Below are 22,132 nucleotides of genomic sequence, written 5' to 3' on the forward strand. Positions count from 1 at the left end.
ATAATAATATAAGGCTGAGTGAAGAATTGCAGGAGGATCTTATGAGACAGACTGGTAGATGGGATTTGGTGTCAATAAACATAGTCTTGCTTATGGGAAAACATCATCAGAAGATGAGCCCTTAGCTGACTAGTTTCACTCAGCAATGAGACATTTCGGTTGTGAAACAATCCTGCAGAAATTTCTGCTTGGGGAACAGCAGCAAACCAGGCTCAAGGAAAGGAGAGGAGAGCAGAGACCAGCACCGCGGCATAAATGGGCTGTGTGCTCCGTCCCGAGTGCGCAGTTCTCACCCTCCCGTCTTGGAAAGGACTAGGAGGAAAGGGGACTGCTCAGGGCAGGGAACGGGATCCCTCCCTGATGCAGAACAGCTTCTGCGAAGGCACAGCTACATCACCCACGTCTGCTCTGGAAGAGGGTTGAGCGACAGGGATCTGAGGAAGGTCTTTCAGAGTGGCAGAGGGAGGATGCCAAGGGAATACTGATGCCGATTTTCTCTCTAATGAGAAGCTGCTGGTTAAAACTGAGCAGCAGTCCTTCACCTGACACGCGTTTGAGCTGCAGAGCCCTTTCCTCGGGACGCGGTGGGTGCTAGAAGACCGCCTGGAAGGAGCTTGGACGAGTTAAAGGAAAAACCCTCATCCGACGGCGGTTAAGGACGAAGCTCGGCACCTTCTCGAGCTGCCTGTGCCAGCAAGCCCGCCTTGGGCCGCCGGGCTCCTCTTCCAGGCTGGGCAGTGGCGCAGCCCGGGGAGCGGCCGGGCTCGGCGGGGCCGGGCGGGGGCAGCACCGCCGGCGGAGCCCCCGACGAGCCGGGCCCGGCCCGGCCCGGCCCGGCCCGCCCCGCCCCTGACCGGGAAGCAGACGGGCGGCGGTTCCGCTGCGCGGCGGCGCGGCGTCCCCGGAGCCGTCCCGCCGCCCCGCGCAGGATGAGCCCGCCCTGAGATGGCGGCGCCGTGCCGGACGCGGACGCTGCAGGTGGTGGACACGGAGTTCAGCGCGGACGCGGTGGAGTGGTGCCCGGTGGAGGGCTGGCACAGCATCCTGGCCTGCGGCACCTACCACCTCCGCCCGCCCGCCGCGGTGAGCCCGACCGCCCGGCGCCGCAGCGGGGCTCGCTTCCACACCGCCCCCCGCCGCCTCAGCCACCGCGGCCGGGCCCGGCGGGTCTTTCCCGCTCTTCGCGGGCCACCTCTCCCGGGCCCGGTGGTCTCCTCGGCCGCCTCAGTCGGGCCCGGGTGTGGTTTCCTGCCCTTCGCGGGCCAGTTCAGCTGCCACCGGTCGCCTCAGCGCCGCCTCGGGTGTCCCCGCGGCCGCCTCAGCCCTGCGCCCGGGCCCGGGCCCGGTCCTGTCAGTCCCCACGCTGTGGGGCCGTGCCTCGTCGCAGCTGGGTTGGCTTGAGGTGGCTGCAGCACCGTGTGGGGCTGCGTGGGCCCTGCCGGTGAGCGTGGCTGCCTCTGAGGGAGCTGTGGCAGCTTGAATCCCTCAAGGGAGGGCCTCTCGAAGCGGGAGCCGTCTGCCCTGCTGCTGCCAGCCGCTCCTGGCAAGATCTCGGGTGGGGACAGGTCTGGGGGAGGTAGCATCGCTGCTAAGCTTACTCTTTTCTTTCCAATTTTTGGTGTAGACTGACTCCCGAGGAAGCAATGGGGCTTGTGACCGGACTGGGCGCCTCTACCTGTATCACTACAACGAGGAGCAACCTTACATCCCGCTGACGGAAATCCAGAGGATTGACACTGCTGCCATCCTGGACATCAAATGGTAATGCTGGCCCGTCGAGGCTTGGAGCTCACAATAGCGTGGTCTACCCCTCTGGGATCCTGTTTTAGCTGTTGGTATGGCAGCAGCAGTAATATTTACTAACTAAACTGCCCCATGCTTCTTGGAGGGAAGTATCCTCCGGTTTGTTCCAGTGAGCAAAGGCTGTGCTCATTTCTGTTATGCTTTTCTGGTTATTTATGAATATTTGTCAGTGACTGTGGACATCTTTTGTTTATTTAATAATATATAGTAGATTTCCCCTATACACAATCCTCTCCAGGCAGGTTTTTGGGAACTTGAGGAGCCTTAGATTTTCTTCATAAGATTTTTTTTTTTGTTCGAGTACCTTCTCCTTGTGCGTCCTGGAATAAAAGTTATGACTTTGCTCTCCTCCTTAAATACAAGAAAGATGGGCATTCAAGACTTGTTTAACTTGATCTTTTAGGTGCCACATTCCCGTTGCAGAACATCCCATGGTTGGCATTGCAAACTCGACAGGCGCTGTGGAGTTTTGCCACCTGACTGGCAGCGAGGTAGGTGGCTGTAACACCTGCTGCTGTTGAAGCTGTGTTTAACCCAGGTTTAATACATCTGTGGATTATTAGCAGTGTTCAGAGACATGTAGGAAAGCTGTATGGTTTTCATGTCTTTCTCAGTATGCCTGGCTTTTTAAACACTTTTTCTTTTGTCCTCTGATAATGTTTCTCATAAATCCCACAAATTTGTTCATGGCACCAGAGAGACTGGCTGGGCTTTACCCACCTGCAGAGTGTGGGAGATGAGAGGCATGAGGGGACCAGAAGCAAACCCTGGAAACTGTCACTTGAGAATAAATAGGGACTAACTGGTAAAGACAGCAGAAGATGCAAAGTTGTTAAAAACAGGGAAGACTCTGGAGAGGGGTTTCTTTCCTTTGGTGAGAGAAGGGTGTATTCAGTAGAACCATTCCCACAGAGCAAAGAAAGCAGAAGCCAGTCTGTAAGGGAATTAAAAAATTAGGTCATCACTTTTTCTGCATTTCATCACCTGGTGAGAGGAAGTGAAGTTTAAGGTGGATTTAGCGGGAGGTGGGTGGCAGAAGCGTGACGATCTTGTGTATGCATACGTTTGTCCTTCAGCTAGTACTAAGCAATTGTATGTTGCTGTGGGATGTTCCATCTCTTCTGTAGTGTGGGACCCTAATACGCTCATCAGTCTCTGGGAAACACCTGCCATAGGAGTAAGTGGTAAAAGTGTTGTATACCTGCTCTCTCCCCAGTCTTAACCCACTCCTTTTCTTTCTAGTAGAAGAACAGCTGCATGTTGGAGCCATGCTTCCGGGTTGATCTTGGTGCACAGCGTCTGGCCTTGTCTTTAGACTGGTCCACAGGACGAGAGCAATGGTGAGGATGGAGACATAAAGGCTGGTACTGGAGGTCGTTGTGCGTGTGACAGCTTCCAGGCATAAGCCGAGGACTTTGATGAATGAACCTTTGGTGACTTTTTGTGAAGTAGCTTAAGACTTTCTTGGTCCCAGCTGTCTCCCTGCACCTTCTCTAGAAGTTACTATTCCCAGAGCAAGGGTGACAGAGGAACAAGAAGACATACTGTGGCCACTGTAACAGAGACTAAACCAACAACAAATGTGAGGTTGTGCTATGGTGAATGGCGGCAGGTGAGCCAGGGACATGTCTTCTGTTCCCCTTGCTGAAAGGAAAGATCAGAATGGGATGCAGATGGATCCACTGGTTCCAACTCTGCTTTTAGAATGGCTAAAATTTTAGTGTGAATTTCTGCTTAAGAACTGCTAATAATAGCACATGTAGGAAGTTTAAATGTGGGTTAGTGAGAAACAGGAGAGAACTGGTTTGGAAGTGGCTCCTTCCTCTCTCAAATGCTCATACATTTGATTTCATAAATGGCATTACTGCATGAAATAACATGAATTACCTGTACCTTGAAAGAGGTAGGTTATATATTTTCTGTAAGTTAAGTACAAAACAGAAAGTGGTGCCTTTGGTGTGAGAGTGGAAACTGAGGGGATCAGCCAGTCGTATGCTTAATGCTGTAGGGCAAATATTCAGTAGCTTTTACTAATTAAAGCTGTTTCTGTGCATGCTGTTTAATGAATAAGTAGAATTCCTTGTTCTACTTTCTTCTTCCTTACATTCCTTCTTCCCCTTGCCTCTGCCTTTCAAGATAAATGATCATTGCCATGATGTAAAGTCCCTTTAAAGCCTGTCACTGTTGTCACTTGAGAGATAAATAATGCCATGTAGAAGCTGAATGTGCAGCCTTCACATCTCTGTAGGAAGGGGGTGACCCCATATCTCTTCTGTGGAAATTTGGGAGATTCATTATGGTTAAGTAACTAGCATACAGTGTAGAAATGGAAAGAAGCCCTGAGCCACCAAATCAGTACCTACAATTGCAGATAACCAAACAGAAAGTACCTAGTTCATGTCAGGGAATGTCAGAAAATCTGTGCACTGTGAGCTGTAGAACTTTTGCTAGTGCTCCAAGTACATTGTGTCCAGAAACTGCAACTGTACTGTGCCACAGGAAGAGAGCAGGAAAGGTCAGGATCAGCCAGCACTTCAGATGTCTGTGATAGCAGGGAAATGAAACATTTCTTCATACTCTGGAAGGGCGAAGAAACACTAAGAGGTCCTTGTCAGTCTGACTTGAAGTAGACAAAAATCTGTCTTCATGTGGAATTTGTTTATTGATGTAAAATCAAGCATGTGAGAAGTCACGTTCTGCATGTAGGAGAAAGAAAGACCCAAGGCTGGTTTTCTTTCACGTGAGTGTGAGTGGTTTGCTCCCCCTGTGAGATCAGGGAATGGGGATCATTGATGTAGATGATTTTAAGATGGGATGGGCTGAAGCTGAAAAGAACTGTATAAATGTGCATTCCTTCCTCTGTACTACCAGTTTCTATTAATGTTTAGTTGAATCAAACATATATAGTATTATGTTACGTTATCTGTCTATGCTTTGGCTGCCATTTTTTACTGTAACAACTTCTTAGGACATAAGTTTCAGTAATTTCTAATGTTTTCTCTGTATTCCACCATAGTGGATGTCCTCTGAGAGTAATCAGCAGCGATTCAGAGGGGAAGCTGAATCTTTTCTCCATAGATGAATCTGCTCCTTCTGTGCATGTCCTGAACCAGTGGGAAGCTCACAAATTTGAGGCCTGGATTGCTGCTTTTAATTACTGGGATACTGATATTGTTTATTCAGGTCTGTAAGGCCTGGAAATCTCATCTGGGGGTGTTGGGGAGGGGGCACCTTGTTAGGGATATGTGTTCCTTGGGATTTTACTTTCCAGGGTTGGGTATGCTGCTTGCATCACACCTCTTGAAAGAGTTGGGGCCTCTGCTAGGGGTAAAAGGCTTCTTGATTGTGGGAAGTGGTTGGAGTTAATTAGGAGAAGCTGTGCCTTTTAAACTGTAGTTCAGCTGGCTATTGCTAAAAAAGATGATAATCTCTTGCAGTGTGCAGAAGAGAGCCAGAGAGCTTCTAGAGTCCAGTCTTTTTATCTTCTAATTTTTTTTTGCTTGGCAAATTGAGGGTATTGTTAACATATGTCTCTTCTGTGGTGATGAGTACTGTGAGCCTCAAATGTTTGGCATGTCCATTAAATGCTGTGAGATCCTAGGGCTGAAAAGCATCAGCCTGGTGTTAACTGTGTTGCCTCAGTGCCCTGCAGTGGTCATTTGGATGGTGCTTAGGGTAACAATGTTTTGTCTTTGTGCAGGAGGAGACGACAGCCTGCTGAAGGGCTGGGACACCAGGTGTAGTCCAGAGACTCCTGTCTTCACCAGCAGGAGGTAAGCAAGCCGTGTCTGCAGCTGGACCCTACAGCTATTGTGTATGAACATACGGTGCTACAGTGTCCCTTCCCAAGCCATGGAATTCAGAGATGTGCAGTGACAGTGGAGTCCTGTTTCTGCCTCCCTTGGGAAATGGAGACATCTGCTAGTTTTTTTCATCAGAACAACCTCAGGTTGAAACTTTCTTCTTCATGTCCTTCAACATAATAAACCAGCTGCTCACTTCTACCATGAAGATGGTGGTAGCTTCTTTCTAAAAGAAGGATCCTGATTTACACTTCTATTATGGGAATTTTTGTGTATATTAAATTTGGATATCTTATTATGGAATGTTTTTTAGGAAATACTTTGTTCTCCACTGTTCGCTCATTTGAAGTAATCTCTTTTTTCTGATGGCATAACCTATCTTTTAGAATATGATGAAAACAATATACACAGCTCTCCAGTGAAATTTTATATGTAACCTTAAAATACACTGGGGATTGTTGCTTTGGAAATATTAATGTTGGGAATAAGTCTCCTGGGAATGGAGTTGTTTTGCTGAAATTCGTACAGGCTCTGAACAGCAGTTTATGGTGCAAATATTACTAGAAAGTATTTGTGCTAAGAGACTGTGTGAGTAGAAGTTTTGCCCTGGAAAGGGAGGAAGAAAAAAGAAGTTTTGCCCTGTTGGACTGTGTAGATGGAACTCTGCTTGTGTGTTTCACTGGACTAAAATTTGAGTTTACCATACTCTCCTTTCCTGAGAGACCTTGATGCAGTAATGTGGACTCTAAATCCTTGAAATTCAAGGAAGAATCCCTTCTCAAATCATACATTGCTGTCTCTTCCCTCTGCTGTATGTTCCTCTTTTGCAGACACTCGATGGGAGTGTGCAGCATTCAGTGCAGTCCCCACCGCGAGAATCTTCTGGCTACTGGCAGGTAAATCCCTTCTAGCTGCTCTTCACTAGTGTGACCATCCTCCTCTGTTATTTTGAGTGTGCTGCTACTGCTGCTCAAGGTGCAGTCTCTTCAGACATTCAGTGTGGTGAAGAGCATGTGATCTTTCCAAATTTTCTTCTGCACTTGTTGCACTGAATCAGCTTTGCTGCTTGTCTGCATATTTATTTGTAATATGTCTCCAGCTATGACGAGCATGTGCTGTTGTGGGACACCAGGAACATAAAGCAGCCGCTGGCAGACACCCATGTTGAAGGTGGAGTTTGGAGGTTGAAGTGGCACCCAACCTGTGATTTTGTGCTGTTAGCAGCCTGCATGCAGAGTGGATTCAAAATTCTTGACTGCCGCGGAAGCATGGGTGAGTGTTCAGAGGAACAGAGATGTTCTTGTGTTCCTCTGCTGCTCTCCTTTCCTACCTCCAGGTTAATGGGGGAACTCCAGCTCTGAGCTAGCTAGAAAGATCTAGATGTTGTTAATAGCCATAGACTTTTATTCCAACTTGAGGTAACTCTGCCAGCTTTCCCAGGCCTATCCTCACTCTTGGCCTGATAGGTTGTGCAAAGGCACTGTCATTATGTATGTGTAAATCTCTCGTAACTTCTCTTCATGGGAAGAAAGCCTGTTTTGGTGTGAAGGCTTTACCTGTTGACATAACCATTCTGGTTTGTATTCATCTGGATGGTTCAAAGAGGTTCTTCTGAGTGTCAGGTGGTGCTTTACTGTCAGCAGAAGTTACTGACCTGTGATGAATTGGTTATTGCCTCAGAAAGGAAGTGCTGTGCAGTCTGGTTAATCTAGAGTAACATGAACAAGCTCCCCATGTGAATCAGAAGGTATTTACATGATTAAAAGCTGTTTGCATTTACATTACAAATACAATCTTGCATAAAATGGTTGCCTTCCTGGGTTTTTCCAGGCCTTGGGCAGACTCACAGCTTGTGAAATGAGGATAACATTTCTCCTGTGTAGGGAAGGGAGGAACTTGATGTCCATTTAATATCAGAGTAAGCATTTGACTCTGAAAGCTCATGGGAAGAACACATCTCTAATTTATTTATAACCAGAACCTGGTCTGGCAATCTCACCAGCTGTATTTATGGCTCAGTGGGGATTGCTGTGATCTGTCTTGTCTTTCTTGAGCCTTTTTAGGTATTTTGAATAACGAGGCTCTTATACCTCATGCCCATTAAACCCTATTCTCCTGTCTGCTTACCGAACCGTGGAAAATCAAAGGTAATGAGAGGTGGCTGAAAAATTGCCAGGAGAGGCAGTACCTCATTTCTCCTAGAATGCTTAATCATGTTGTGAAGGTGGCAATAACCAGGGAACTCTTACTGTCGGACATAGCCAATGCCAGAATGGCTTCTGATCAGTCTGCAACAAACCATTTCACAACTTGATTTCTGCTCTTTTTTTTTTTTTTTTTTTTTTTAAAGCGGAGAACACGGAGGAATGTATCATCCTGTCATCCTATGTCTTGCACAATTCCTTGGCCTACGGGGCTGACTGGTCAAGGCTTTGTCCGAGGGATTCCTTGACTGCAACACAGGACTCTGCTGCTGCGTGCCTGTCTTTGGAGGAGCTTGTGGGAAGGTCAGAGGAAGGTGACGAGAAACTGAATTTGCAGGTCCAAAACCTGAAGATAATTTATGAGTCTCCTACAGCTACTTTTGATGTCATACTCGATGAGGAGATTGAAGGCCCTGCCTTGCCGCTCAAAGCAGAGGGGGGTCCTAAGCTGTCGGGGGATCCTGACCTGGTTAGGGGCCCTGATTTAAAGGGGAGTTTAGATTTGGCTGAGGGTCCTGACCAAGGGGGAGATCCTGAGTCAAACAGGGGTTCTGACTCAGGAGCTAAGAGACCCAGCGGAATGGGCCTGGACAGAAGTGGTGATTCAACCAGGTCTCTAGACAGTCCGAAAGAAATAAGTATTGTAGCAACTTGTTCTTTCTATGACAATATTCTCCATGTCTGGAAGTGGGAGATGAGCCTGGTGAACCCTTCGGAGATGCCAAGTACTAGATCTCCATCTGAAAGAACAGTTGAAAGTTTGCATTGACCAGTCCCAAGGGAGAGGGGTAGGAAAACTCCTGGACTGAGAGCGACATCTGAGCTTATGCCCTGTCTAATTTCTGTTGCTTTTCCAGTTTTATTGTTGAGCTTCTGAATCTTTTAAGGCCAATACTGATGGGATTACTGGTATTTTATTTTCAGCGCTGAGGAAAGCCTTTGCTTTGAGGCGTGTGGTCAAGCACAGACACATTTATTTAGTTTTCCCTTAATGTACTCGTTCAAAGTAGGACAGCCTTCCTCTCAAAGGCTGCTTGTTTGTACCTTATATTTGAATCCCTTCAAGGCTGGTTTGCATTTGTACAATTTGTCTGTTAAGCCCGTTCTCCTTCCATCACAAACCAAAATTGTCTGCGCTGCTACATGTAGACAAACACAGCGTGTGGTCAGAGGTTTCCCTGAATGTCTCAGAAAAGCCCATGAGCAGGGGCTTAGCTGTGTGTGCGTAGCTTGCTGTGTGAGCTGTAAACTAGTAAGTACCTTGAGAAGATGCTCAAAGACAGTGCAGATACTGACAGTGCAATGTGCTTATAGTTGTCTTTAGTAGGGAGAAATTCTTTATTAGAAGGAAATCCAGACTGGCTGGTATGACAGACAGCAGTTCAGCAACAGGAAGCTTTGTTCTGAGCAGGGCCTTTCTTGGAAGGATTATTGTGTACCTGCACAGCCTAGTTTTACATCAGACTCATCACCTGGTTGCAATCTCCCTTTATCACTCTCCAAGCTAAGCACAACCTGGTTTAGCATAAATTGTGTAGCAAGCCCCGTTCTGTTTTAGTGCCACACTTAACCACCTCCCATAGCCTCTTGGTATCGGACTCGTTTTCTGCTCTCCATAGCGAGACGTACGTTTAGGTCCAAAGTCAAGATCTTTCAGATTTGTAAAGGTGAACAGCTTTAAGATCAAAACATCCAAAAAGCATAAGCAGTGTTTCCTGACATCTTTTAGGTTCAAAATAAGTAAGTACAGAAACCAAAATCTTAACATTGCCCTAACTACCTCCAGGAATGGCTGCAGAATTTCTCATGGTTGCTCCATTAGCTTTCTTTTTTCACTGTGAAATATCAGCAAAAGACCGTTTCTGGAACACTTTCTCTATTATCTTCCTAGAAACAAAAAACCAGCTTAAACTTCTAGCTTGCATGGTTTCTCTTTGAGGGTCCTAAAGAATTAGTTGTCTGGAGGGAAAGAAACACCAGCAACAGCTATCTATCTATCTGTAACAGTGCTGCATCTAAAACGAGGTACAGCAGGTAAGAATTTTATTGCTTTGAAACTCCTTTTTCAAGGGTGAATGTGTATTTTAGAAAACTTTCTTGAGCACTGTTACATGAAGATTAGTATTGTGAACCAGAGCTTTTGTTAAAAAACCAAACCACCCTATTTTTGGATGTTTCTAAAATAAAATCAATATAAGTGATTTATCTTTCTTAGTAATTTTGATTTTAAAAAGTCTTTCCCAGTTAGTCCTTGTGAGGACCGTCTGCCCCATCCTGTGATGGCTCCATCTCTTTGAGGGTGTTTGGTGGTGGTGTTGAATGTTCTTTGGGAGTCAGAGTAGACAATCCAGTTCCCTCACGCCTCGGTAAGAATGCCAAGGGTGTATCCCTGTAGCAACGTGGCTTTTGACTGTGACTCTGTCTTAAAAGGCTGTAATGCTTTTTTTTTATTTCTGTGTGAGATTAAGAGGAAACAGCCTGAGGTTAGTGAAGCTGGAGTGGTGTCACAGAACATGACCAGATTGGGGCACTCGATTTATGCATTATGCTAGTCCTTGCTTTGCCCTGAGAAATGAGGAGTCTCTTACTATAATCTGCCTTCACGTAAGGAAGGTAAGGCAGGTGACTTGTTCAAGACCAAGCTGGTATTGGCATCAAAGGGTACAGGATCTCCTGCTCTCCAGCCTTGCATTCACCTGTCCTCCACCCCCCTCCAACTGACTGCAAGTTGTCCTTTCTGGAAAGCATGAGATGGAGCCTAAGAACATGACACCTCTGAAAGGAAGGGGTGAAGCACCACCTCTGCCCTGACAGCAACAGTGTCCAGAGCTGAAGGCAGAAAACAACTGCTTGCGTATAACCATTATTCTGATGAGCTGAAAAATAAGTGAAGAATGCTGGTCAGGCTTAATTAATTGGAAAAACTGCACCTTCCCTCACCTGCACTACAGATGTGACTCACACCCTCGATGCCAGTGTGCTAACAGCTCCTCCTCCATTTGTGGTTACATGAGGCTGCAACAGTAAGGAGGGGAGACCAGTGCAGCATCCCCTCCCTGCCATCACAGCCCTACCCAGCCCTGAAAATACGTCTTTTTTAACAACACTTTAAGGATTTATCTGTCAGTCTTCATTACAGACTGGATGCTCAAAGAAAACACAGTAAACATGCTTCCTTTCTCCAAAAGTGAACACTTTTGTTGCAATTCTCCAATTCTTAAGCTTCGCAGTTCTTTGTATTTAGAAAACCTCACAGACCGCCTCCCCCCCCCCCTTCCCCGGAGTGCCTCTTGGGAGGGCTACGCTCTGCAGACACGACTGTCACGCAGAAGAATTATTTTCTCAAAAACCATGGCACTTACGTGTCAGAGAAAACATTTTATTTCCAACGACTTACAACATTTGGAATTTAGCAGTTTCTACTTTGAACAGTTGCATGGGACCATCTATGGAAGTGTCACTTGTATCCATTTAATTTGATGAACAGCAAGACACTGCTCTTCTAGGAATATGTGTCCAAAAATACCAATCCAATTTAAACAGTTACCTTGTCACTTCAAGCAGCTGCACTAAGGAACAGATGTTAAATGTACTGATTAACTGTATCTTGACTTACTCTGAAAGAAAGTAGCTTTAAGGCTTGAGGAAGTCTGGAGAAATTGTGGCATTCAACATAAGCTACAGTCCTCGGAGAGTTCAGGGTATGGACTTGGTTTTGCCCGTTGGGGGTCTCACTCCCGGTTTAGCAGAACACTTCACTGGGGTTGGGGGTAAATCTGTCGGCATGTTCCCTCTTTGACTGCAGCTGCAGGTCCGCGCATGTGGCAGCAGTGCTCTGATGAGGAGACGCTGTTCGGCTTGCAGTGGCCTGCTCTCCGCAGCTGGGAGACTCCAGAGTCTCCCAAGGAGGTAAGACATGCCCTCCTTTGTTCCCAGATGACACGAATTCCTTCCCAGAAGGAAGGAATGATGTTTTAGCAACCCGGAGAGAAACTGCCTCCTGATAATTAGCAGCGCCAGGTCAATCAGTTCTTCTCAAGAGCAGGGCGCCCGCAGGCTTACACCACACGGCTGCACGCATGGTGCAAGACACAAGTAACGCTTTCCTTAGTCACGAGTGGGCAATTAACCGCCAATTTCCCTACGGCAATTTAAATCAAACATTGCAGAAAGACGTAAGTGGAAGGATTTGCTTTTCATTGCCAGCGACAGAAACTGTCCCGCGTTTGCTGGCGCAGGCCGCATCTGACACAGTGGCGATGCGTGGCCCCAGGAGCCCTGCTGTTTGCTCCCTACCGCACGTAGTTCTTGGGGAAGAGCTGGAAGAGCTTGCCCTCCTGCGTCGGCTCGAAGCCGTACTTCTCCAAGTTGTTGGGGTCAAAAGTGCCCTCCTTCACGTCCTTCTCGATGCGGGGAGCCACCACCTCGGTGAAGAGCTGCTTGGCCGTCATAGGGGGCTCAGAGCCCTCAGGGGCACGGTACGAGACATAGGGCTTGAGCTTGAAGCCCTCCAGGTCGGGGACGACGAACTCGGGCACCATCTCCTTGATGAGGATGAACTTCTTGCTGGAGGTGAGCACGCCCAGCTTCTTGGCCCCTCGGCCCTTGTTGTAGCTCCGGGGGCCGCGCTTGCTGGTGAACGGGGACATGCGGTCGGCGCCCCGCACCAGCCCGCGGACCAGCTCGGTCAGCAGCCCCATGCCGGGAACCCGCGGCCTCCTGAAGGCTCGGCGAAGCCGGGACGGCGCCGGCGACCGCTTCGCCGCGCGCCCGCCTCCGTACACGCCAACACCGCTCGCTCCCATTGGCCGAAAGGCACCGGCCAATCCCTATCGTAACCTGTGAAGGACGCGGGCCATTCGGCGCGGGGGTGGGGAGTTGCCCGCCAATCAGCAGCGAGGAGCCCGACGAGTGGGCGGAGTCTGCCGTTCGTCTCTCGGCGGGCGTCGTCGTCTTCCCTTCGTGACCTTCGTCCCCGCCCTGCGGGGTTGACCTTTGACCCCGGCCTGGGCGGCTCCGAGCGCGGCGGCAGCAGGTGAGGTGAGGGGACGGGACGGGACCGGACCAGGCCCGGCCCGGCCGGTCCCGCCGCGGGATGCCTGGGGCTCGGTGGGGAGCGGCGGCGGCGGTTGGCGGGGGGCCGGGCCTCGCAGGCTCGCGTAGTGCCGGTGCCGCGCGGCAGGTTGTTTTTTTTAGCGTCCGCGTTCCGTGATCTGCTCTACCGAGAGGAGGGAAGCGGAGCCCGGCAGGGGCCGAGGGCTCGGCCTGCTGGGGTGGCGGCAAAGGAGGGGTGACCCGGGGCTGGCCCGGGGTCTGTCCTGACCCGCTGACAGGTCTGCGGCCGCCCCTTGTTTCTGTACGGCTTTTCCCCCCGAAAAGAGGCGCCGGTGAGTGTCCCCGGGTCAGTGCCCGCCCGGCGTTTCCCTGTTCCTTAGAGAAGACGTAACCCGGAGAGGGTTCTTTGTACCACTGGGGTGTGGGCATGCGGGGGGGGGGTGTGTGTGTCTCTCCCTCCCGTGGGTGTTCTCAGCGTTAAACCTTCCTGTCTGCGTGGGGGCTTTCCTCAAGGGAGAGCAGAGACGTTTGAGCAAAGTCCTGTTGCATTCCCGGAGGAGTTAGGTAGCTGTCGTTACTGGTAGCCCTGGTTTTCCTTGAAGACTGGATGTTTTTTTGTTGCTCAACAAAGAGAAAAAGGGACAATGAAGTTAAAAAAAAAATCAAACAACAACAAAGCGTTGTTCCCTTTGAGTTGTCTTGTTCAGCCAAACTGGAAGAGCAGTTCTGGTACGCTGCGCGTTGTGGAGTTAAAAAGACTTTGGATTAGAGAGTGCAGTCATCTCTTAACCCAGTCTTCTCTTTTTTTTTTTTTTTTTTTTTTTTTGCTCCTGCTGTACCTCCAGATATGGATGAAGAAGGCAACACCACCAGCCTTGAGGTACAATATTGCAATACAGTACGATACAAAAAATAGTAGTTTTGGACATACTTATTTCCCTATTAGTACTTCCAGAAGCTGAAAGGTGCCATACCTGATTTGATAACATTTGGGTAATGTCTTTAGATGCAGTGCTTTTACTTTGGAAGAACCCTTCCCGATAAGAGTTTTATCCTTCCAAAAACTTCAAGATTGGTCCCATTTTTTTATGTGTGTATGTTTTTATGATTTTTTTACAATTTTTTTTTTTTTACTGCTAGCCATTCACACTCTCCTTCATATTCTAAGCTGTTAGCAGAATGATGATTTTAAGTACCTTTTGCTCCAACAGTACGTTTTTAACCTAAAGATGGAAGAATTGCAGAATTTGCTGGCAGCTAGCTCTTCTTGCATTTGTTCTTAATCGTAAATACGAAAGTCCTAGTCCAACAAGGTGCATGGTGCTTTTCATAGTCATGAAAGGCAAAGCCCATGACAGGAAATAGTTCTTCTCAGAACTAAAAAAGTACATATAACCTTTTTTTCTTCGAGGCCTGAATTCCTTCTTTCCCTCATTGTTTTTCTGTATTGAGGCACGCGGGCTCAGTCTGTGCATGTGTGTGTGTTGGTCATGAATTTGTTTCTTCTCCTTGTGTAGCAGCAATGTGACTGTCAGTTGGCAACTACTATTTTTGATGTTATTTGAGATCATACAGGCCTGGACAGTAGCAGAACTATGCGTGTCCCTGTCACTGTGAAGGGGAAGTAAATTAAGTGACCACAATAGACTTAGACCAAGAATTAACTGTGTTTTACCAGCATGTGTTGTATTTGTTTCTAACAAATTTTCAACGTTTTTTTTAATTCTTTTGACTTTCCACTACAATCCTAGTAATAGTAGTCTGATAATAGTAGTGATTGAGTTAGTTTGACTCATGTTGGGAAGATAAATTGTTGATATGCTGTGCTAAAGCAACCTAAGGAGACAAACTGAAGACAGCGATTTGTCTGCATTGACTGGTCGGGCAGGAGTTTTATTTGTGCTGTAGAACTGGAACGAATTTCATGAGAGAGACTAGTTTGGCGACTCTTGGCATGCACCTCATTTTTCTCTTGGCGGCAAAGCTAAATTAAGAGGTCATCCAGATCTGGAATCGAGGGCAAAAACTGGGACCAAAACTGCATGCAGTACTTAACCTTACAAGTACTTGAACATTCAAGATTTACAGGGGGACACATCTGTCCTTTTACTTGGTTTGTTTCCTCCTTTTTCCTAATATTTGATTTGGTGGGTTTCCCCTGTTCTGGTAAGTTTTGACGTGGCATTTGTGAGACTGCTTTAACTGCTGGATTTTTTACCTGAATAACAATACTTGGCACAGGTCCCAGGACAGTATACCTGAGGTTAGAGCTTCTCCCAATGTGCATAATTTTCTTTTTATGATGAATTTAATCTGCTGTTTTATGACTTTTCTCAGTCTCATAAAGTCCTTTACGTTCAGTTCTCATCCTTGTTGCTCTGAACAACATAAAATCATCAAAAAAAGTTATCACCTCACTGTTTGACCCTGTTTTATGACTATTTAGGAATGCATTGAACTGACATCAGTGCAAAACTCCACTAATGACCCTTCTACACTGAATGTCTTGTGTTTGCAAAGTGGGCTATAGTTGAAAGATAGATGTTGGAAAATACAATCAAGTTGCATTGTACGTGCCAGACCAGGCATTGAGATGTTCTTATGGAGGCTTTTTGCCAGTTGTGGGAAATTAATTTCACCTTCATTTTGGTGCTAGGCTGTGCTACCAGCAGGTGGAACACGAATTCTTCAGTTTGTAGAAGACAGAATACAGACTACTATGGTAATGTATAGCTTTAATCAGCTGGATGAAAGACTGTCTGTACATAAATAGCGTGTAGCTTCTTGTAAGTTCTAAGAATTCTACTAAGTCACAGTCAAAGTCTGAGTGTTTCTTTGCTGTTGCTGTGCATGAAGCAGGAATTAATTACTGTTATTTCATCCCATGTACATTGAGTTGATTAGCTCACAGATCATTGGGGGGGAAAATGCTGAATATTTTGCATGTGAGCTTATGAGTGGGATACTGATGTAGTTAAAACATCACAGATGCAAGAAGTTTAAACTAAAAAATTAAGTATTTATGAACGTGCTTGACTTTTAGACATCTTACTGAGCTAAGTGTTCTTCAGCCCTCCAAAAAGTACTTAATAATTTTCAACTTTAGAAGTGACTAACTTCTTTTCCCCTCTGAATTCCTCTCACAGCTGACTGGAATTGCAATTGGAGCTGCAGTTGCATTACTACTTATAGCAATTGTTGTGTTTGTTGTTTACAGAAGAGTGAAACAATCTAGTAAGTACTCAATGACTATGTTTTAAAAACAATTTTCTCAGCTGTTTTCAGTATTTTTGTAATAATATGTGGTAGATTCTATACTGATTCGTAATAACTGCTTGCTGTGAAGACAGTGGTTCTTGCAGGAAAACAGCTTTAAAAGGATGAAGAGCTTGTGTTGATTCACTTACCCAGGTCTGAACATAGAATTCAGAACTGTCATGTGCAGGATGCTGGAGGTTTTTATTTCTCTAGTGTATGGTAGCCTTAGTATCAGTTGGCATGCAAATAATTTCAACCCTGCTGCGATTTTGCTGTTACAGTAATGAGAAATGGATGAATTAGAGGTTTCCTTTGTGAGATTAAAACTACCTGATCTTTATATCTGTTTAGAGAGCCTTTTCATCTCCTCCGGTGATTAGGTAGAGCCTCAAGCCAGCTCTTCCCTAGTCTGGCTTGGCTAACTGGAGTTGGATAATGAGGTATCTTGTGCTGGTTTAAATTCCAAATGCTGGCCACAAGAGCTTGCTGCTTAGTAGACAGGAGGCACAGCTGTTACAGAGGTAGCAAAATTGACCACCTGTGCTCAGTTTTCTTTCCCTTAGCTCAGAGCTGCAGATGGATTCTGATGTGATGCCTCTGTTTCAGAACAACTTCAGCCACATGTGCCTCAGTACAGGTTTCGCAAGAGAGACAAAGTGATGTTCTATGGGCGGAAGATCATGAGAAAGGTGAGTGCATCTGGCATGGTGGGAGGGAAGTAAAGATTAAAATCCAGTTCAGGAGGTGTTGTAAACTACAATACTTTACTTGCTTAGCCTGGCTCCAGGCCTTCAACCTATCAAATTTCACTGGAATTTTGAGGATGTTTCAGAACTCCTGGAATTCTGCCTGAATTGATGCTGATAGAACAGCAATGGCTTCTCTTTCTGGACAAACCTTACCTCTTTCAAGAATATTTGCAGACAATGAGTCTAGTAATAATTCAATGAATATCTAATTCCTCTCTGGAGTTGATGGTTGTTTAAATATCTACAGTAATCTGTCTTTCTCAGGAATTAGGATTATATTCAAGATATTCAGTGTCTATATTCAGGATTGTCCTTGTCAGATAATGACTTCCCGTACTGCCATTACATTCAGAGCTGACACCTTCTTTCCCATGTGACTCTATCTGCAGAGCAGATACTAGAGTTTGCCTTTCTGCAGACTACCTGTGAAGTGCACTAAGCATTTCAGCATATGAGCCTTTGTTTTCTTGTACTCAGTTGCAAATAAGACTTGACAAACTCTCTCGTTAGAGACTGTTCAAGAGGGGTTTATCCCAAGATTGACCTCTTTGCCTTGGATTGTCGCAAGGAATACCACCTGTGCCCTCAGGTTTCTGTCCTAATGTTGTTCCTTGTTCCTGTCCTATTATTCTGAAAGGTCTCCCCAATAATTTTCCATCAGTCAGGAATCTGTTTCTGCATCAGTTGGTTAAATCCTTCAAGGCCTGTTTGATATTTTCTTCCTTTTTTTTGTTTGTTTCGTTTTTACTTTTACCTTTGCAAGTGGCTTTTCTTGGGAAATTGCACAAGAAGACTTGAGGAAATCTGGAGACAGACATTTCTTTTAATGGATTAGGTTAATTTTAGCAGATAGGCTAGGTGTTCAGCACTGGTTGTCGGGATTTCATTTAACTGAAAAGATTAATCTTCCTGTCTTTCTCCTCAAAATACATGCATCCCTTGAAGCTACTTAGTGTATGCAGAATGTGAGATTCATTTTTTTTCTGACTAACAGTGCCACTGTGGTCAAAAGAACTCATCTTTTCAGAGGTGTCATGAGCGGCTATGTCAGCACAGAGATTTTGCATTTGGTTTTGTTACAAGCTTGTGCAATAGGTCCTGGAGGTTGAGGTGACTTCCTTACTCAGCACTTCCCATGCCAAAATTTATGTAGCAGCTTCTTGGCCCTCCATGTGCAGTTTTAGTATATACGATGCTATTGATAAAGCCTGACTTTGGAAAGCTGCCTCTTACTCAGATGGGGACTCTGACCCTTTTTCAGAGTAACAAATGTTTATTGCTTGCTTGTAGTCATCTGCGGAATGAACGATGATAAATACAAATGGCTAGTGAAGGAAAAAGGCTATTTAATTCTGACTGTGGTAAGTGCTCCCTGTCCTCTGTCCTGTAGAGTCAGAACCAGGGTGTGGGTCTGGTGGGCTCACCGACCCAGGGGAGCTGTGAGGCAGAAATGGTACTGACCCCTTTTGGGACCAAAGGCAGAGCGTGGCTGAGGACGGTCCTCGCTGTGCCCTGTGGGGTAACCTGCTCGAGTCCAGGTGTGCACTCGTATCGCCAGGGCACTGAAAACCAACATCTGTAGAAAAACAAGGTACAGGTAAGTAACCTTGCTTTGTTAGTGACTGCTTGTTGAGGAATACTTTCTTTTGTGAACTGCTACGGCCTTCTGCCTCACACACTGCTAAACTTTGTTTAGGTGAATTCAAATACTTGGTCTTAATCAGACACTGTGCTGGTTTAGAACTCTGTTTCACTGTGTAGGGAGATTACTCCCTGAACCTTGCTTTTGCATTGCAGATCAGCCTTTACGTAGAACTTGGCCAAAAAAGCCCTCAGTGAAAGGAAATTGTGTGTGTGGCCAGCAACTTCATGATTTTAATATTCTTTAATGTAGATGTTTATATGTAACACACATAAGTAAAGAATGCTTAGAATTCCACATGGTAAAATCATTTCAGATAGTTTTTGGTTTGGGGTTTTAGACCTTGTTTTTTGCTTTTATTCCCGAGTAAGACATAGAATATTACAAACTAACTGCTGTTGGTTGTACTTCATGTATTTTTGATAAAATACCAAGATTCTACTTTAAAAAAAAGAAAAAAAGGACCCTCCAAACTAATTAAAGATTTCTTTTGTGAGGGAAACTTTTTCCTGGGATTTGACTCTTTAAGAAACAAATGGAGAACTAGTAATATTTTGAAAGTAGTGTTTTCTTGGTCTTGCAGTTGTTGCATTTCTCCAGAAGGTGGCACTTAGTAACTACTAAAACCAAGTGCAAGCCTTGCTGCATGTCTGTGGTGCTGTTTGTCACCAACTCAAAAATGAACGAGGCCCTAGTTTGTCAGCATCGCAGGCTGCCATAGGAGTACTGGAGTTTTAAATCTTACTTGTCTGCCTGATGTTGAGTGTTGCTGAGTGACAACTGTGTGGCTAAGTTTTTTTTTCCCTCTACCATCCATTACCACTGTAGTAGTTGCTTATTAAAATCAAAGTATATTCAGCTTGCTTTCTAAGAAGAAAGTGATCCTGGAGTAGATGTTGTTCCAATCTTCCAAGGTCTTACATGAGTGCTTCACTCTGCTCATGTTCTAATGACTTGGTAAATGAGTTGGAGGCCTTGCAGGGTTGGAACTAGTTGTTGATTTTCAGGTTTGTTTTGGTTTTTAGTAAATGTTTTTGTTTTCATTATTTCCTCCTAGGTTACAACTCTTCCAAACTCTCTGGTTGGGAACACTGTGCCTCGCCAAAGGATGCGGAAGCGGGCAAAAGTTTTATCTTTGGCTAAAAGGTACTTGGGCTTTTGAGAAGGGGAAAATTCATGTCATGGAGGCTGGTTTTGTGGTTTTTTGTTTGTGGTATGGAATCTGTCTCTAGCCTAGCACTTTTCCATAGCTGCTGTTTTTTTACAGTCCTGTCAGCTAGGCATCAGTCTAGCATTTTGCTGGGAAGTTTGCTGAAATGGAATGGTTTATGTACATAGCACTGTGTGTAGTTTTGCTGAGGAAAGGCCAGGAGGGTGGAATGCTACTGTTTTATCTAATTGATAATGTGTAACTTGACATGGTGTGCATTTAGTATTGCAGTCAACCTATGGTGTCAGTATATAGCCCATACTTAAGACAAATGAGGAGACTTCCTGAACTTTCTGACTTGTGTTTTTCTTTGTAGGATTCTGCGTATTAAGAAGGAATGTCCAACTCTGCAGCCAAAAGAGCCACCTCCCTCTTTGCTAGAGGCAGATCTAACTGAATTTGATGTAAAGAATTCCCATTTGCCATCGGAAGTCCTATACATGCTTAAAAATGTTAGGTAATGTTAAACAGAAAGATAAGTTTGGATTTTGGTTTTGTCAGATGTTCAAGTGATCTAAATATTTGGCAGTTTGTGTCAAGTCTTAAATTTTATCACTGCATGGTCAGAGTCTTTGAGTCTTTAAGCATTTGACTGAAAATTCACCTGACTACGAGGAAAGAATAAATGACTTCTAACTTTCTAGAAACGTTAAGAAAATAGTTGAGTGTGTTTTTAGGAGAAAAAAAAAATGGTGGTGGGGGGAGATGTAGATTAGTGGCCTAAATTCAGGGATAGTCATAATAAAGCTCTTCTAACATGAACAGATTTCTGTTAGTGTGTTTTAAAAATTCCCTTTAGACTATATCAGACAATTTTTTGGTACAGAAAAGCATCATAATTGGTAGATGTTAATTGAATACCATATTGATAACTCTCTGAACTGCAGAATCTTTTAATTCTCTGGATAAAATGTTGCAAATGGAATCAAAGTTAACTTAATCCCCACAGCTCTTTGGCAGGTTAAGAAGAAGGGATGGTCTTTATGCCTGTTCAGCAAGGATTAAATTTGCTGACACAGCAAAGAGGATGAGATCTTCCAGTCCGTAATTTTGGTTTTGTGTATGTTCATTTTTCTCCCAGTTATGATATAATGTAGTCATGAAGGTCATATACTCTAATAAACTTGCTATTTAAGTCATCTAAACTTTCTGCTGTGGAATTACGATCTCCTGTGACTAATTGATGTTGCAGTAGAATTTGATTGATTGATCCTATTAAATGCGATCTAATGGAGCTATGTGGAGGGCCCTTTTTGTGCTGTGCACAGAAGGCTCAGGTTTAAGCCATGCATTTCTGTCTGCCTGGTAGTGACTGACTAGTTTCAGTATCGAAGGAGTCCAGTTGTGCATTATCTCAAGAGGATGGAATATTCCAAACTTACAGGTACATGCAGATGACAGGAATTTTTCCCTTTGTTTTCAGTATTTCTCATGTGTTCCTGTTAGGTGGTCGGGGTAGCTATACTAAAAGGGAAATTTCCATAGAGTAACTTTTCGCATGTAATGTGTGAATCTTGCAGGTTTTTATATACCTTCCCCTTCAAAAGCCATGGTGGTGTGTGTTTGAGGAAGACTGGATTTAATTCCTTCCGAGCCTGCTGGCATTGCTCAGAGTGCTGCTCAAAGGGGAACTACAGTATTTACAGTTTTCAGCATTTCATAGTACTTTGGCACTTCTGTCGTGGCGTGTTCTGCTCTTTCTGCCATGCTGTTGGACTGCCATGCAACAACTGACTCGGGTTCCTCTGCTATTCGTGCCTGGGGACTTTGCTAATTTAGGAAGGACTTTCCAGGGGCAGTGCTGATTTTAGATTTACCTTTACATTTTCTTTCCTGCAGGGTCCTTGGCCACTTTGAGAAACCTCTTTTCCTGGAACTGTGCAAGCACATGGTTTTTGTGCAGTTGCATGAAGGCGAATACATCTTTCGTCCTGGGCAGCTGGATAACAGCATCTACATTGTGCAGGATGGCAAGCTGGAAGTTTGCATTCAAGAAAGTGTAAGAATAAACTGATCTGTGGTTCTTGAGATAAATCTGTTGGCACAGCATATAGGTTGGCATGAATCATTATACATTGATTAAACTTAGACATTTGAATCATAGTGATTTAGAAAGGATTACTTCCAACCTTTCAGGACCATGATATTTATAAAGATCAAGGTTTTTATCTGTGATCCCCCATGTCTTGGATGAGAGAGTGAAACGCAATGGTGATAAGGCACTCTGAAATGTCCTCACGTACTCTGGTTGCATAGTTATTGAGGGAGGACAGGGTGCAAGACGGGCTTTGCATAGCACTGGAAACATTCTCCTTTTGGATAGTAGTTATATAAAATAGTTAAGTATACAGAGCAGGAGAGACCAAGTACATTTCACTCCACAATATTCTAACGTGGTACTTAGCAGG

General features: G+C 45.2%; 3 protein-coding genes across 5 annotated transcripts in view; 2 read left to right on the forward strand and 1 right to left on the reverse strand.

Moving 5' to 3' along the window:
* Window positions 1-274: 274 nt before the first annotated feature.
* On the forward strand, window positions 275-10,781 carry DPH7 (diphthamide biosynthesis 7). Its single transcript, XM_049832806.1, has 9 exons — window positions 275-1,083; window positions 1,625-1,761; window positions 2,207-2,294; window positions 3,049-3,143; window positions 4,820-4,986; window positions 5,504-5,576; window positions 6,437-6,502; window positions 6,706-6,878; window positions 7,957-10,781. The coding sequence occupies exons 1-9, from the start codon at window positions 946-948 to the stop codon at window positions 8,577-8,579; spliced, it is 1,560 nt and encodes a 519-aa protein (XP_049688763.1). The 5' UTR covers window positions 275-945; the 3' UTR covers window positions 8,580-10,781.
* Window positions 10,782-11,172: 391 nt separating this feature from the next.
* Window positions 11,173-12,619, reverse strand: MRPL41 (mitochondrial ribosomal protein L41). The gene has a single exon (XM_049833189.1). The coding sequence runs from the start codon at window positions 12,613-12,615 to the stop codon at window positions 12,103-12,105; it is 513 nt and encodes a 170-aa protein (XP_049689146.1). The 5' UTR covers window positions 12,616-12,619; the 3' UTR covers window positions 11,173-12,102.
* Window positions 12,620-12,775: 156 nt separating this feature from the next.
* The window catches only part of PNPLA7 (patatin like phospholipase domain containing 7), a 131,263-nt gene continuing 121,906 nt past the window's right edge, over window positions 12,776-22,132 (forward strand). Inside the window, exons 1-8 of one of the 3 annotated variants that reach the window (XM_049832154.1) lie at window positions 12,776-12,845; window positions 13,711-13,745; window positions 15,522-15,587; window positions 16,012-16,099; window positions 16,730-16,812; window positions 19,572-19,660; window positions 20,041-20,181; window positions 21,564-21,723. In XM_049832154.1, the coding sequence (XP_049688111.1) occupies window positions 13,713-13,745; window positions 15,522-15,587; window positions 16,012-16,099; window positions 16,730-16,812; window positions 19,572-19,660; window positions 20,041-20,181; window positions 21,564-21,723 (660 nt within the window). In that variant the 5' untranslated portion in view covers window positions 12,776-12,845; window positions 13,711-13,712. Of the gene's footprint in view, window positions 12,851-13,710; window positions 13,746-15,521; window positions 15,588-16,011; window positions 16,100-16,710; window positions 16,813-18,262; window positions 18,470-19,571; window positions 19,661-20,040; window positions 20,182-21,563; window positions 21,724-22,132 lie in introns of those variants that run through there. The other 2 variants (XM_049832155.1, XM_049832156.1) reach the window with 2 other exon arrangements.

The sequence above is a fragment of the Accipiter gentilis genome, chromosome 29 (assembly GCF_929443795.1).
Source record: "Accipiter gentilis chromosome 29, bAccGen1.1, whole genome shotgun sequence".
Taxonomy (NCBI): domain Eukaryota; kingdom Metazoa; phylum Chordata; class Aves; order Accipitriformes; family Accipitridae; genus Astur; species Astur gentilis.

Bases quoted from the DNA above. Each gene is read 5' to 3' on its own strand.
- MRPL41 (XM_049833189.1), bottom strand. From the start codon at position 12,615: ATGGGAGCGAGCGGTGTTGGCGTGTACGGAGGCGGGCGCGCGGCGAAG.
- DPH7 (XM_049832806.1), top strand. From the start codon at position 946: ATGGCGGCGCCGTGCCGGACGCGGACGCTGCAGGTGGTGGACACGGAG. The intron at 1,084-1,624 runs GTGAGCCCGACC...TTTTTGGTGTAG, and splicing joins ACCTCCGCCCGCCCGCCGCG to ACTGACTCCCGAGGAAGCAA. The intron at 4,987-5,503 runs GTCTGTAAGGCC...GTCTTTGTGCAG, and splicing joins TACTGATATTGTTTATTCAG to GAGGAGACGACAGCCTGCTG.